Raw genomic sequence first — 17,822 nt, 5'->3', positions numbered from 1 at the left:
TGTTTATTTTACATAGTTTGAATTTTTCTGCCTGGCGTTCCATGCTGCGTAAAATGAACAACCCTACAGCCAAAGAGGAAACCGCCATTAAAGACTTTGCTCCATTGCCTTTATTCATTGTCTTGAAGTAGTTAGTGTACTGTAATCACGATTTCAAGAAAAATCTTTGTTTTTTTTTAATTGATACTGCTAAGAGCTTAAAAGGTATTTTACTTGGCGTTTTCAATTTGATTGCTAAAATTGAATGTGAAATGAAAATCAACTTTGTTTTTTGCCATCTTAGTATTTATTCGCTGTCACTTTAGATTACACGAAGGGTTTTTTTTTTTTTCGACTTTTAAGTTCTTTTATTTTAAAACCAAGTTATATACTATAAATTTTGAAATTAAGTATTGTTTTTTTTACATTTCAATGTTTGTTACAAAAGATTTTTTGACTAATAATAAGATCATTTGAAATTGAGTTGTGTACATAAGTAAATATTTTTACTATTTTTTAATAGTTAAAATACTGTATTCTTTTATTAAAACCTAAGTTCTTGATTAGTGAATAGCTCAAATTCAATATGACTGGTTGTTTATAGGTTCCAATTTGTTTTATATAAATATGTCCATTATTTACATAAGTAAAATAATACTAAGTAATGTATTACTTCTATACTTTCACAATTACTTGTTATTCTCGCAGCAGCAACTAAGCTGCTTGAAAATTCAGTTCAAAATTATTTCCAAATAAACTTTTTCAGTTTTATCATGATTAGATATGTCTTTAAGAGTGATTTCAATAATTTCTTAGAATTCTTATATGTTAACAGGTTACTGGAAGTAAAGTATTTGTTTTAGGTTTCCTATAATGTTTCTCCGTAGATAATTTAATATACTATTTTTACTAAAAAAAAAGCTTATTTTCAAAATATATTTTTTTGATTAACAGCTTAAAATGTTTTAAACACTGCATTTTATTTAATATGCAATGGTTTTCAGGTAGGGTAAAGGAAGAAAACCACTATCCATGGTAACGTAAATCAGGGAAATTCAGTGAACTTAATCAGGGAAGTCAGGGAACTTTTTTTCGCCATTCCTGTAGCCACCCTGATTATATTTTTAATCTATATATTTCACAATTTTTTGAGATGTATTGAAATATATTATTTACCACATCTTTTGTATTTGTTGTGTTAATTTAATTAATACAACTTTAATGCTGGTTCATTGATTTAGGCAGCACATATTCATTCCGGTTTTACCAAAGCATTTAACAGATTATTTAAGGTAAGTATCTGCCATATTATTCTCCCAAATTATATAATTATATTCCAAATTTTGCTTGTGGTGTGAATGCATTTAAAAAAAAAAAAATTGTAGTATGTTAAGAACTTAAAAAATAAATTAAATACACTGCATGTGTATTTTATCTTTTTTTGCATGAATTTGAATGTCTATCAACATTAAGTAGTAGAGGTTTTTGTAGAAGTATGTCAGTTTTTATTTTCAAGATTTCTCTCTGTCTCAACATTAACATGGAAAAGATGCATGTTCAATTTAGTCATCCAATTTTAATTTTGCTGTTTCAAAATTTTTTATGAATTATTTTAATCTTATTTTATATCATTCAAATAACATTTGAATTTCTGATTAAGAAAAAATCTTTTGAACTAATGAAACTATATTTTTAGAAGTATCTAATGGCTTCATTATTGATTTTAGTGATGTTTAGGTACTTCATTTTGTAATGCAAGTAAAATTAATTTTTACACTTTTTTTTTATCTCTCTCTCACACTTGCTCATTGTTCTCAAATTTCTATCTAAATTAATTTCTGTTATGTTTAGCAAAAGTAGTTGAACTAGGTTATTTATAAAAATATTAAAATAGCACAAAATTTTAGAAAAATTACTGAAAATTACCATTTTTTTTTTTTTTTAAATACTTTTGGATTGAGAAACCAATCCTTCTAATCTTGAACCACATGTTTGCAATTTTCCACAAATTTAAGGCTTGAGTCAACATGTTTAGTCTTTTTTCTTTTTTTTTTTTTTTTTTTAGCTCAAAAGCAAAAATATTCTTTGTTTCTTGTCTTATTTATGTTACATTTTTCATAAACTCTCACTTTTCAGCTCTGTGAAAGAGAAAAATGAAAACTTTTAAACTAAAACCCTTTATGCAAAGAAATAGTACTATACCTTTTCTCCATCTGTTTTAATCAATGATTTTATTTTTAGTGCTCCTATGCCATTTTTGATTGGAATTCCTTCTACTACCCTTGCAGTAAGTCATATTTTGTGTAACGGTTTTTATGTAAAATGTTTATATAATTTTTCAATTGCAATGGAGCATCATTTGTAGGATGCCAAACATGCCAGCAAGAAATGCCCTATAAAGATTAATGTTGTACAATCTGTTTTCACTTTTAAAACTATAACTAATTTTGCTTTGTTTTAATTTTAGTGTTTAACGTGTTAATTTACACTTAAAAAAATTATAAATTGAAGTAAGCAGAACAAACAAGTAACCATAAGAGAGAAAAATCTGCAGCAAGCAGTTCAAATGTGCATGCCATTGTTTTTTGTTTTAAAACGTCAATTTAAAAAAAAAAAAAAAAAACACATAATTCATTTTAAATTTTGATCCTTTTTAGTGAAAATGTAAAGGGTTTTCTACTGATTCCACACCACCCTACATAGTTATTATATGATACATTTTTTTGTATCATTTTAAGCTAGCAAAATTCGGCCTTTTCTTTTGCCATCTATTATGAAGATATTCAAGCTATTGCATATACAAAAAGAAAATAAATGGGTACAAAATCAAACACTTGATGTGTAATAAATTTTGTGGGTCATAAAGCAATATATTTTGACATTAAAACAAATATGTATGAATTGTTACACTAAAAGACACTAAACCATATTGTCACCTCAGAGCAACGGTAGGATATCTAACTGTTGTTTTGAGGCATGTATGTCTTACTGTTGTTCTGTGGTGACAATATAAATGTAAACATCTTAGTCCAATAAATGATACTCCACTGTAATAGAAATAAAGAAAAGTAGCTTTACCTGTAAAATATTAAAATTAATAAAACTCTTCATAAGTTAAAACTTCACTTTATGTTGTGAATGTTACGCAAAAAGTGTTACACAACAATCTTTTTCATATTTATTTTCAGAGATTTAAAAAAAAATCTATTTAATTTTTGGTTAGTCAATTGTTAAACTTTTCCAGCTATTTGGCATTATCCAGAAAGCCAATGTTTCACACCCCTTCATCTATCTAACTTCTAAAGTTTTTTTTTTTTTTGTATATCTTCCAATGTAACAATTTTTTTTAAAGGGGGGGGGGGGGAGGGGGAGCGCAAAAAGAAAAAGAAAAAGAAACTGGATCTCTTCCTCTTCTGCTTTTTTATTTATTTCAATTTATTTATTGATTTATTTTTTTATTTTATGTAGGAAATATTAAAAGTAATTGTAAATTTTTCTACAGTACACTAAAAATCTATTTGCTGTAAGCAATTTGCAACTAAAACTAATAATGGAAGCATTATATCAAATACGGGTTGAAAGTTATGGATCCCATTTAATAGCTAATAAATTTCATCAGATGCTTTGAGGAAGTAATTGGAAATTAGTTTATCCTGTTCAGCATGTCACATTTAGTAAGATCCATTAAAGTAAAGAAATATTGTACTGAAAAAAATGAATTTTTTTTTCTTCATCATTTTATAGAGAATGAAATCTGCTGACATGGGGGAAATTGTCTTTCTTGATGCAGATGAAAATAAGATAGAAACTCCTTTTGCTGATTTAGATGCTCTACCATCAGAAATTGTAAGTATTTTTTATTTATTGGTTCTATACATTTATTTATTGGGCAGTAAGAGATTTAATTCAAATTTCTTATTGAAATGTCTAATCTATGTTAGTTTGTTAGTTATTTGTAAAAAAAAAAGTAATGCTTTATTTTTTAATTAGTTCAGTTTTAAATAAGCTGGTACATTATAATGTGAGCTAAAATGTTATTACCGTATGATTTTATTGTGCAGGTAAGTGTGTGTAAAATTTTTCTAGATGTTGTGATCCAAAACTAACCAAGTAATAAACTAATCGACAGGGACTGCGCTGGGGATTTCATGTTGTTAACCAGTAAATTAGCCAGATTTTAAAAGTATTAGTCAAATTTCGAACATTTTAGCCCAAGATTAATTTCAACATTTTTTTTCTCCCAATACAAAATTTTATTTAGTAAACTGAGTTTTATTTTTTATAACATCCAAACACTTACCGTTATTTGGAAGATGTAGCATAGCACACTTAAATTAAAAAACAATTCTAAACAATTAACAAACTTAATTTTATTTCAATCTTTGTACAAACCAGATAAGTGTATATTTTTACTGGTGCATCAACATTCAAAAGCTAAATCAAAATTAAAGTTTTTCATTTCTGGTAGTGTTGTCTTGTCAATGATAGGCAAAGAGAAGCATTAGATTACTCCAAAGCTGTTGAAGACAGCCTCAGCAACCTCCACAGCCTTTGCGGAATAAATCAGGACATTTGGATCATCCAGGCCGGTATTGAGAAGCCTTACCTGAATTGCTGGGCAGTCGAAGATATGCTGAGGAGACAGTTGAAAGTCGGGGCAGTGAGTTGAGTAACTTCTTACTCCGTCACTTGATATTTTCGTGCCCTTTACATGTTTTGTTCGAAGCCTGGTTATTATTGATGCTATTGTGCGATTTCAGTTTAGGGCTGAAGTAGAAGATTTCAAATTATTACTGATAAGTCTGCGGCTGACCACAGCATTGACATCAATTAAAGTGAGGTTTGATGATTGGGGGTAGGATCTATATATAGACTCCTTGGCAAGCTCATTGACTTTCTCATTACCAAGGATATTTACATGGGCTGGTATCCATTGTAACATGCGAGATTTCTTGGTTGCTATGACTTCATTGATGGATTGGATGATTTCTTGACTTAAGTGGCATTGGCCTTGTGAATGGCTTGCAGCGCCGATCTTGAAATCAGAGAGGATAATTATGCCACTGGCACTGTGGATACTTTTGAAGAAGAAAATCTCCTGCCCACTTCTAATAGCAACCTGTTCACATGTGTAGTTGAAGCTATTTTCCCCACTGGAATTTTTAGACACTCGTGTTCTGGACCTGTTGTAAATACTCCTGCACATCCCCTATCAAGGTTAGAGTCTGAGGAGCCATCAGTGTAGGCGATTACCAGTTTTTGAGTTTGGGTGGTGATTGTATTAATGGTATGGTCGCCTTTTTCTTTTAAAACCAAGACAGGTTCTTTCTTAGTGCTGTGTCTTAGAAGGTTTAGATTTATAATTTTCTGTGGGTGAAGGTTCAAAGTGTGAGAAGGTTCTTTCATAATTTCAAGTGTATTATGCTGAAGGTTGATGTCATTTTTAATTTCATAGTCTTGTTGCAAGTTGAAGATCTTTTAAGCCTAAAATATGTGCTTCAAGCTCTGAAAGTTCTGCTGGAAATATGGTTTTCAGGTAGGCATCATATCTTATTCGTGAATTTAACAACGGAGAGGTTTCTTCTGTTATCCAAAGGGGTGAGGCCACATTCCTTTTCAGCTTTGATGTTATTTGTAGATGATATAGCACCTGTAATAATTTTCGAAGCCCTGTACTGAATCAAGTCTATCTTTACTTTTGAAGTTGGCATGGCTGGTGCCCAAATGGGTGCAGCGTACTCCAGAATGGGTCTGATAATGGATGTATATGTAGTTAGGAGCATCTTTGGATTTTATCCTCACGAGGCACCTCAAAATCTCTTAAGAATGTTAAACTTTTTTAGTGCTTTGTTTGAAATTTGAACGAGATGTTGCGAGAATCTCAGCTCTGCGTCAAGAATGAGACTGAGATATCTTGGATTAGAGGTTTGTTTGATTTTCGAACCAGAGAGCTTGATGATGGGATGGAATGAGCACTTTAAATCATTGCCACTCCACAAGAAATTCATCATGGTCGATAATTGTAGGAATATTTACGTTCTTGCTATTTACTTTTTGGTGACCAAATATGCTTGCAAGCTGATTAATCTCTTCATTACCATAATTCAAGATGTCATCCTGTTCCGCTGCAAATTTGATGGAGAAAAAACATCAAAAAGACTGCAAATTTTGTCAGATGAATACTGCTTTTGAATATTGGTAATAATATTTCTTAAAAAAACTCACAGCTGTTTTAAATACAATTTGTATTTGTTTAGAGCTCACAGTTATATCATGGTTCTTATACTTGAGTTTGATTTTCATAATTTTCAGGCAAACTGCTTATACATTCTTTTAAATTTTTGCAGTGTTGCAAATTTAAACTATCACCCTGAATCATATTAATTAATGCAGATTTACATGACTGAAGATTATCTAAAACATCAGACAAAAGCAATTCTGTGCTTTATTGCCAAACTTGTAGTGTAAAGAGGCCCAAAAGCATCTATTAGTAGGTGTGTTATAGCTACAAATTGGAATTTGCTTACACTTTTTAGTAAAACTAAAGCCCGAGCATTATCCTTGTTGGTTTCCACATGAGTTTGTAAAGCTGTTATGAAGGTCTATTGATTCCAGAAGAGTTTTCACACTTGAATAGAAAGACAACCACCTGGTGTGAAAAACTTGTTTAAATATTAGGACCTTTGCCCCTAAATTGTTTCGGGCCTTTCGAAAGATGTCTGAATTTTTCGGGGAATATTTTGTAATACCTATAAATCTCGTAATACCCTGATACTTAAGTAAATATGTCACAGCATCTGCTGCTTTACCACTTGCTAGAGCAAGTCTATAAACAGCACAGTGTTTTGAAATAATAATTGGGTTTTCATAAAAAGTGTTACAAGACCACCTTTGGGCCTAACCATTGCTCTTGCTCCATCTGTGCCAAGGACAATCAAGGAATTTATGGAAAAACCTTCTTCTTAAAGTTTCTACAACTTTATCAAAAAGTTTCTCTGCAGTACAACCTTCATCTAACCGCACTAAATTTTAAAAATAAGAAACAACCTTACCTTCAACTACTGCACGAATATATAACATATTAATGTCTGTTGACTCATTAATTTCCAAGCTGTAAAATTTGTTTCCCTTAATTTTATTGAAGAGATAAGTTTTCAATAACTTTTTATCACATAAGAAACTTATCAAAAGATTCAGGATGTGTGTATCTCAATCGGTCTTCTGAGTTGAATGCCTGTGGTTGTATGGAATCTTGATTAATAAGTAGCTCCCGCAGAGAAAGCAATTTTTCCTTTGCAACATTTTCTTTACAGATATAGTACATATTTTTCATTGTATATACAGTTGCATCTTTCATTTTATCTCTAACTTTACTCATAACGCGCAGCATCTCTCGGCTATCCACGCAATTTTCACTTGGGATGCAAATTTATGATCCGCTGTTTTTCGTACTTTGAAAAGACGTCTGCTTTCGGTCTGTCACTTAATTTGCTGGTCAAAAAAGTATTTGAACAACCAGCACCAATGCACCATGGACGCACAAAAATCTTCTTTTCGATTATGTGTTTCAGCCATTAGTACTAGTTGAACCAACGTTGTTGTAATCTTCTTTTTTCAAGTGGCCAATCAGCAAGATTCAACTCTTTCACCATCTCTTTTGCCAATTTGATGTAAGTTAGAAGATTTCTTCACAAAAAAATTTGATATAGGCTGCGTGTGAGACATTTTGTATCAAACTCTCCTTTTGCATTCCAACATTCAAGATATTAAAGGGTTTCTGACGCATGGGGTGAAAGGTGTGTAGGGCTGAAGAAAGAATTTCAAACCTCGGAAACATTCACCAGAGTAGCAGATGAAATAAAGGACATGACGAACAAAGTCGGAAGAAAAAAAAATCCTTTTATTTTTAGCATTTTGGATGAGCTAATACTTAGACAATGTATATGACTTATATTGAATCCAGTTCAACAAGAACATTAAAAAAATATATCGTTATTCTAACAACAAACAACATCTCATCAAAATGGCAAACTACATATTTCGAATTAACTTAGAAACAGTGCATCTTTTCGAAATAGAATATTCAAGACAACTACACCATTTTACCTTGAACTGGACAGCACTAACATCCTGACTACACACAAAAAACATTGAGAGAGAGAGAACCCTCAAACCTGCAGCATTATATATCCTTGAAAACGCAAAGTGAAACAACCAACACTCGAAATTTTAATTGCTTATGCAAAACAACAAGAACTGTTGCCACTCACGAAAACTTTTAGAAAACCTCTCAGGGTTATCACATGCAGGAACTAACCAAAATCAATCCAGTTCAAATGAGTGAATTGCCCGAATGACGTCATTACCGATTCAATGTTGTTTATTTACATCGGAGCAATTTGTCCAAACCGATCTGCATGGGGCAAAAACATATTTTAGAAGAAATAACAGTGGGTTATTTCCTTTTTCTTCCCATTTATCTGAAAGAAAACTTGACTAAAATGTTAACAAGCTGAAGCAACTTGTGCAGATGCTGCGACGAGGGGAAAGGGTCACTATGATAACTTATCTTGTTAAAACGGAAAACCGAAAGGCTGAGTTCCGTAAGTCAGTCAACAATATTACGGCCAAATATCACATCTACGTGCATTTTGGATTTTTTTTTGTCAGACCTGATATTTTTATTTGATTTTTTAAAAAATAGTCTGTAGACTATCATTTTGAACAAATTCTGAGCTTGGCTGAGATTGATCATATTTTTTAAAAAAAATTATTGAAAATTTTCAATAATAATAATTTAAAATTTTAATTATTGTGTGAAATCCTTACAATCATTAAATAAAAGATTTTTTTAGGGTTCAGATTCATCAAAAAACATGAACTTAAGCATTTCTATAAAGTGTTTCTCAATTTTAAAAATAATTTCTATAAAAACTCTTAATTTTGAAAATTAAAATTTCTTTTTTGCAAATGTACATGAAATGAGTGGTAAATGTGATCAACAGCATATCTTTTAACTGAAAAGTATTAGGTTATTAGTATTTAATTTTTAATTATAGTATTTAACCTTTAGGCTACGGCAACTATACAATTATCTTTTCCCTCTCAATACGGCTCAAAGCTTTCTTAGTTCCTTCCCCCCCGAATAGGATAGCATAAAGGGGGCGATGTCCACTTCAACCGCTGAGCTCTCCGCAATACAGGATTACCATAGTGGGACACTATACTTGGCTAGTCATCACTTATTCAATGGTTTGAAAATAATTTTTTTCCCTCCTTGTTCCTTATGGGGTTCTCTAAAAAACACTGCTGTAAACACGTTTTTCAAAAGCAAGTCGACATACTTAAAACGTAACTAGTACAATAAAATATCAGAAAATATTAACTAACTTACATTCAATATGATCAGCAGTTAGTAGTTTTATCACAATAATGTTTCAACCATATTAGTTGATAAAATACATGATCATATTCCCTTTTTAATAACGCGAATAACGAAATATACAGGTTTTCAGGAAATTTCATTCGAGACAAACATGGGGGAAAACAGTGAATTAATACTTTATGTGCAGGGAAAATGAAAACTTTGACATAGAGAGGTTTTCGAGATAAACAGTTTCGACTGTATTAGTGAATATGCTAAAATATGCTTAAAGACAGTCTTACTCATTACAAATAAGCCCGCCTACTGGAATTTTCCATTAAGCTAGAGATTCTTTTATCCGAGATCACAGAAGCAATTTTCAATGGTTTAAAACATTAAAATATTATTACATAAAAAGGGTTTAACTGTAATTCATCAATAATGTTGTATATGTACACTGGAAAAAATTTAAAACATTTTAAGTTTATTGTGCAGACTTACTAAGTTATTCTGTGTAATCTCTCTTTTCTCATTTTTTTATATAATATTATTGACATTAATAGTATGAATTTTTTAACTTGAGATAAAAGTAAAAGTTTTTCTACTGTATGTGCGCCTCTCACATAAAATTGAGCCTTTGAAAAATCAACCACAAAAATGCGTTTATTTTTTGACACATATGTATGCTTAAGACAGAGAGAGAAAGAAATATATTTCTATAAATTACACATTTTATTAACGTTCAATTCTAATACAGGAAATTATTACAGCTTAACAGAATTTAAAGAGCACTAAATTCGTATTCAGGTACAAACGAATAAACATAAACATAAACACAAATATTCATACACGCATATATATTATAGCCCCCCCCCCCCCCCCCCCGTTCCGTTTTTTTTTCCCCAACTCGAAATTTGACCTGGTGGACGCATCTGCAAAGCTCTGCATAACTTCCTAAGCGTCCGTTGAATTTTCGTGATAAATTTCAAAACAATTAATATCAATGCATAGAGCAACATTGCATTTTTTGCATATGATGGTTGAGCGCCTTTGCACATTTTTTTTAGAACAGACAATGCATCTTCGTCGATTTTTAATTGCTTGTGGCCAATGTCCTTCGTTAGAATTTCTTATACAAATATTTTTCCGAAGTGGTGATTGAATGGACATATTACTGGTTGAAGGGCTTGTTGTAATGCTTGTTGAGATAGTTAGAAGTTGTCTGATGAGGTTCTTGCGAAATGTTTTGTGGGTGCTTTTCGGAAATTTTAATTTAAACAAATAATGACAGTTAAGTACTGTTAGATCAAGGAGATGGAAAAATAACTTCTTAGTCCACTTCATTGTTCTTCTCCCAAAGGTATACGAATTGGCCATCCTATCACTTAAATCCACATATCCCATGTGCTGATTATAATCTTCTACAATTTCTGGTTTTTTATTATCTTTGCTAGTTTTCAAATCCGGACAATGTATGTTACTGAGCATATAAACATCGCGTTTATCTTTCCAGCGTAATGCTGTAAGCCCTGTTGCATTATATTTTAATTTTACTTCCCCCTGCTGCAGTTTACATTTAGTTTTTGACAATTCTTTTGGGTAATATTTTCGGTTTGATCGTATGGTTCCACAACTGTTAATTTTATAGTTGAAGAAAAGATCTGAGAAGAGCAATGGGGAAGAAAAGAAGTTGTCCATGTAAAGCTTGTGCCCTTTGTTCTTGAAATGTTCACACATATTTACTACCACATTGCGCGATGATAAAATAGTGCTACTTCCTTGTGAGTTATCTTTACCAAGATAAACTTGCATATGACAAGTATAACCAGTTTTATCACAAATTTTAAAAATTTTTATACCCCATCGCTTGTGCTTTTTTGGAATATATTGTTTGAAAATAACACGACCTTTGAATTTCACAATAACTTCATCAATGGACAGTTCTTCTGTGGGATCATACAGGCTTCTAAAATATAAATTTATATGATCAAATACTTCTCTAATTTTCCACAGTCTGTCGTAATTTGGATCGTTTCGGTCTGGCGAGTTTTCGTTGTTGGCAAAGTGTAAAAATTTAAGGATATGTAAATACCTGTCTCGGGACATGCTTTTTCCGAAAATAGGTGTTTCAATCAGTTCGTCTTTCGACCAATATTCACAAATATCATCTTTATCAATATGACCCATTAAAAGGGTCAAAGCAATAAAACGTTTTAGTTCTTCAGTGGTACAAGGCTTCCATTCTAAAACATGTTTCCTTTTTCCTAAATGTACTGGCTGCAAAGTCTGAGAAGCATACCTGTTCGTCTCTTTACATAAAAATTCAACAAAGTCATTGGTAAAAATGAGATTGAAATAGTCTTTCTCTTCTTGTAGTTCCTCCACACTTACTTTCACGCCAACATGCGAAGTGAATTGGAATTTCATTGGAGAATCAGAGACTTTTGGGTTATCCCACTTTTCTAAGGCTCCAACTTCAAAAGAATTTTCTGGAAATTCCGGTGCGACGATAATATTTTCTTCATTTCCGTCGATTAGCTCAGATTGCATAAACGATTCATCCTCCTCCTCGCACTCTGACTCACTATCAGCATAGTTTTCATCGTCTAGTTCTTGCATCAACTTTTGTATTTCTTCATTTGTGAGTCCTTTCCGACGATACATTACAAAAACACCATTCAGAGCCCTTGATTTTAACATTCTCGCCATCCCTAGTGCAATAACTTTTACATATGAAAAGGTTCGTTTTGAACAGAAAGCCCCCTCCAGAAGATAATTCTGGCTGTGCTAGTGACTCTTTTTATAAAAAAAAAAAAAAAAAAAAAAAAAAAATGAGCATTTAGTCTAACTTTCAATTTTCAAGCCAAAAGATTCACGACACAGATTCCTAATTGGACCTCTCTTTCAAATTTATTGATTTAGAATGTTTTCCATGTTTTGTTGAAACGGTATTACAAATAATTTTCAGTTAAAAAGTAAATAAATAAATGAAACGTAGCAAATCGCAAATTGATAAGTTGTTTCCTATTCAGCATGATATTCATTTTCGAAAAGTTAGCAAAATAAGATATGCTTTTCAAGTGTTTAATTATTTTTATAAAACCATAACAAAAGAAATATTTTGGAGAATGATGTTTCTTGCCTCTGCTCCCTAAATATCTACACTGCTTAAACTAAATAGGTGTTTTGTACTCAGTAAAATATGCTGTTATTAATTATAGGACGCCTTACTATTGGGTTATTAAACAGAAAAAGGCTATGAAAAATTTTTCTTTCCTTCAAGTATTTTACTTCTTTTCTTTCTCCCCTCTTTTTCGAAACTTCGCCACACATTCCTTCACTGGGAACAAAACTATGCCAAACGCCTCTGATTGACAGACCCCCAAAAGGGGTGTAGTGCGTTTCATTCATTTTCTCCCTGCGTAGGCGTGTGTGAAAGGATTATCAGCTGCGGGAAGTAACTGGAGGGGGAAGGGAAGGACTGGTACAGACGTTGTACCACAGCCGTAGGAAGAGAGCACTTTTTGTCGGTACAGCATATGTACCGCCGTTGGCTAAAGGTTAAAAGACATCAAAAATTGTCACTGAATTGAAATGACATTAACAATCATATTGCTACAATTGAAACATATTTTTAAAAAATACAGAAAATATTATGAAGAGAATGGAAAGATAAACAATGAGAACATCAATTTTATTACATTCAAAAAAATTAATTCATATAGCTTGATCAAGAATTGAATGCTCAAAAAGCATTTTGAACATTTTGGAAATCCTTCTCTTGAAGTCTAAAATATCGTGTCGAAGCAGGTTCCGGGCAACTCCTAATTTTTCACAGGATTTATGGTACTTCAATTTCCTGCATATCTTCTTTATCAGGCCATGATGAGAACTTATTTTTTCCGCATATTGTCATAGAATGACACTCACAAAATATTTTGAGTTATATTTTCAATTACACCTTAAAAGAAAAGGGGAAAAACTTTTAACTGTATTTAATTATTTTTCTAACTGTGTATTTAATTTATTTATTTTTTGTCTCTTACCTGGATGCCACTCATCTGAAAAAAATACTGCTACCCAGTCACCAACATTTGTCTTTAGTTTCATTAACCATATCTTTCAATATTATTAAAAATAGTAAGTAAATTAGAAATTAAATAAACATTAATTGTCATCATTAATCTTGTTGGTTATGGCTGGTTGGAAGAAATGGAGACAATCAGCTGGGCTTGTCCAGCATGACAATTGTCTTTTAAACAGTTTCTTTGTTTATTTGTTCCACTTTATCTGGAGTTGCTTCAAAATATTTGGAACTTCAATTTCATTCAAGGGCAAATTGCGATTCATTTCTTAAATTTTTTCCGATTTTAAATTTATCACTTCAATTTTACTCTCTTGAAATATTTTGACAAAAGTCCTCTACAGATGCCAAGGTATATAGAAGGAGAGGTAGGACAGAGAATGTAAACAAACAGCGGGCGGTCTCCGCATGGTCGAGACTGTGACGTAGGCTGGTCCCCTTTTGACTGAAATCGGCTCATTTTGAAGCATGATAATGCTTCAGATGGCTTCTCTTGCTAGCCATTGCTAGTCAATTGGCTCTCTTGGCTCTAATGCTTCTCTTGGGGATGCATTTTTTAAGGTTTCTGAACAAATAAGGCAATTTATGCGGGGTATGAAGTTGGTTATTGTCACAAGAAAGTACAAACATCATGTTAGATTTAAGATGAAAACATGGAGCATTATTTAATACAAACAAAAAGAAAAAAAAATATTCAAACCTTGATATTTGGGATTAGACAATTATAAACTGCTTCAACTTTTTTCACTCCCGGGATTGAGATGAATTTTTCTTTTCAGAGCATGAGCTTCTTTTTGTATTCAAATACTTGATGCGAAAAAATGTTCTAGCTCTTGAATTAGTGCGAAGCAGTTTCTTATCCAATAGGGGAAATTTATCTTCAAGCATGGTTTGAAGTTCAAAAATAACTGCATTGGATTTGGAAACGTTTTCTTTTCCATGAATGCTGATAAAACTGACGTTGAAAAATCAGATTCTGCTAAACTTAAGTGTTTGTAAAACACTGCTAAATATCCGGCAAAGTAGCATACAGCTTCTAAAGATTGTTCATTTTCAAATATTACTTAGGAACAAATATTATAAACAAAGTTACTGTCATCATCGTTTTGCTTCTTGCTTTCTTCTGAAGTTTGTGACAGATCAAAAAACAGTTTAGCACTTAAAATCTTATCTTCGTTTTCTGTAGAGATGTTGTGACGAATTCGGAGATTCACCTGGGTAGCGTTGGATCCGGCAACGAACTATTTGTCACAGACTCAGACTTTACTTCAATTTTTATTTACATCAGCAGTTTTGTACATCATTTCATCTGGAGTAAATTTTCTTGGTTAAAATAATTATTTACAGCAATAAAAATTAATGTTCGTGGTAAACATAATTTCGTCAACTGTCCTGACGGTCATCCACTATCAAAGTCCAGCTTGCGTGACTCTTCATATTCGTACGCGTCAGAGCGTCCCATCTCTCTGAGATCTTTTTTCCAAGTCCTCTCAAAATCTTCAATTTTTTTCTCGCCTCCTCATCAAGGGGCGTGTGTCTTGTACAGTAAATAATTTTCATTGGACGAGTGATGGCGTGGCAATCAACCTTGGTTTAGGGAGCAATTCTCATTTGCTAGGACGTTGACTCCACTTGGTCTGCATGCCGCCTACGGTCTGTGGCCAAAACCAGACACAAAGTACCGCGCTCGAATCTGTGTTGAAAGGAGGTGAAGTCGCCAAAGATTAGACCGTGTCCACTAGTTTATTCAACACCTAGACCGAGGGGCGACATTCGAGGTCAAACGCACCAGGGGTCCTGCGTCGGTCACACGCGCCACTCTCTGAAGGTCATCTCCGCTGTTTCCAAGGGGTTTTTGGAGATCGTCACAATGTTTGTATTTACTGGTAAAGGAAGTTTTGAGCCTATTAAAAGTAATTTTAATCTGTTTTTAAAATGGACAGGAGAGGGATGTAAATGGAATAAACCTAATCCCCGAATTAGTGAAAAGAGGTGTTCCAATGCATCTTCATTTAAACAACAAGCCATCACATAGCACACTTCTTCCTTTGACAAACCATCATAAAGTCCTTTAAGGCTCCTAATTGATGCTATGTATCCCTTTTGAAATGGAAGAAGATACTTTCTGCTTTCAACTCTCTCAGATTCAAGATCAGATTTTCCATTTTATTTAAAACAGATATTTGCTCTGCATAACCTCTGAAAGCAGATCGATATTTCACTTTATTAATGCATGTTCTTAAATTTAAAATATGAAATGAGTCGTTAACTGTCTCAAAAAAGTCTGCTGCCACTTTTTCATTAGGGCATATAGTCTTAATTGCACAGGCAGTATAGTGCAAAACTAACAGCACAGCATAGAACACTCTTTGTCTTCTCTTAACCTTTAACTTCCAAATGCTTTGCACTTAATTTTGGGCACAACCGAAATTCATTACTGTCTTTCTTCAAAATTTTTTTCAAATTATTTCCTTACTGATAAAGGCATTATCAATATTGAATCTTTGATCTATAAAGTGGTTGCGTAATAATTTGGTTAAATGTGGTACGTCAGCGATTACCCAAACTTTTCTTCGGCTATCTGCAGGATTTTCAAAATCTGTGTTTTCCACACTAATACCCATTTGCTTCCATAAGATTTGGTTTCTGGCACGTAAATCTGATACAACTGCAACGATTGTGTATCCTATTTCATGCAGCTTCACTATTATGCTATTCAAACAATCAGCAGTCATTTTTTTATCAAAATCATAATAAATAGGCTGCTTCCAATTATGCGCTAATCCATGAGCTAGAACAACTTGGGCATTTTTATGCGGTCCCAGAATTGTGTCTGTAGCATGTTCGTAGCAAATGTCGCTCATAATATTCATCTCATCAAATGAAAGAACTGTCAACATCTGGAGTAGGGACAGATTTTTAGCTTGTTCCTTCATCATAGCAATTATTTGATTCAATATTCCAAGTGAACAGTGAAAATCTTTAGTCCAAGATTTCAAAGTACTGATGCTTGGCAGCAGAAATTTAACTTGACTTCGCAAATAAATGTACGCCTTAGAAGATATTGATCTAAAAACAAGAGAACATGCTATGTCATCTGACGACCAAGGTGTTTTCTTATACCCATTCTTTAATCGTTGCAATTGGCTTGGAGTTAGAATAACTGACAATAATGAATTGGTTGAATCATTAATTTTCTGTTCCATATTCATTTTGAGTTCTTCCTTTTTAAAAGCTTGTGTTAATAATTCCTCAAGTCGTGAATTTTCTTTTCTTAGTTTTTTCTTTTCTACTTCAATACACATAATATATATTCATCTTTTTCTTTAAGTTCGTTTTCAAGTAACGAAAATTTGCTGCACAAATTTTGATTTTCAAAATACAAATTTTGATTTATTATTTTGGGGTCTTCGTTTGATTGCATAGTTGGAATTTCCTCTAAAGCATTAGAAAGGGGAAAAGAAACTGGCATTATTTTGCAAAAGTTCCTCGACATTCTTCTTCCATAAACGTTTCTGAGTCCCTGAACTTCTATCATTACTGCATGAATTTTGTTTTGATGGTAAATGCAATGTTGGGAGCACATCTAGCTTCAATCATTTCTGTGGTTTTGTTCCCAAAATCTGAGATTTGAAGTCCCTTAATATAAGCATCATATTCAAAATGTTTTGAACAAATTCGTGCATTGTCAATTGAAAATTCATCTTGACGCCAGCAAATATTCACCCATTGCTTTTAAAAATCATCCTTTTTCAGAAACCAATGGAACATCACATCTTTGCTTTTATTCTCACTTTTACAATCAGCGAAAGCACAAAATACCATATTTATCTTATTGAACAAAGAATTTTAAATCATGTGAAAGAACTAAGATAAAACAAGTTTTCACTAGAAAGGACGAGATTGAAATGCAGGATTTCCTATCTTTGCACGATGAAAAAAGGATGTGATTTAGTTAAAAACGTTCATATCCGAGCCCAAGAGACCAGCAGATGAGGACTAAACTACGTCAGAGTTCCGAGAACTCGTTAGGGGACAGGGTTGCTGAGAATCTCTGACCTACCTCTCCTATGTACCTTGAGCAGCTGCAAAGTCTCCGCCATGTAAAACCAAAGTATCAGCAGTTCTTTTTGGAGAACTACCAATTCTGTCTATGTCCTCCTAACGATGACCACTGTTACTAAAGTTCCATGAATATTTTAATGAGGATGTACTTGGTCATCCTCTTTCTGGCCTGCCAAGTGACTACATGCTTGGCAAGTATGCGCTTGACAGGCCATATCAGGTTATTTCGGAGTGACTGGAGGAATGTTGCCTTATCTCATGGTAAAGGTTGCACTCTCTGGTACACTGATGTTTCTAAAATGAATGAAAGGACTGGGGCTTTTTGCCCCG

General features: G+C 32.7%; 1 protein-coding gene across 1 annotated transcript in view; it reads left to right on the top strand.

The window, feature by feature from the left end:
• Nucleotides 1-17,822, top strand: part of LOC129230173 (DENN domain-containing protein 1A-like) — a 101,602-nt gene that overhangs the window by 49,774 nt on the left and 34,006 nt on the right. The window contains exons 11-13 of the mRNA XM_054864575.1: nt 1,221-1,271; nt 2,221-2,266; nt 3,724-3,825. Coding sequence (XP_054720550.1) covers nt 1,221-1,271; nt 2,221-2,266; nt 3,724-3,825 — 199 coding nt within the window. The remainder of the gene's footprint in view (nt 1-1,220; nt 1,272-2,220; nt 2,267-3,723; nt 3,826-17,822) is intronic.

This window comes from Uloborus diversus, chromosome 9, assembly GCF_026930045.1.
Source record: "Uloborus diversus isolate 005 chromosome 9, Udiv.v.3.1, whole genome shotgun sequence".
NCBI lineage: Eukaryota > Metazoa > Arthropoda > Arachnida > Araneae > Uloboridae > Uloborus > Uloborus diversus.
Note: the sequence above shows the minus strand (reverse complement) of the source record. Positions and strands in the feature narration are given on the sequence as shown.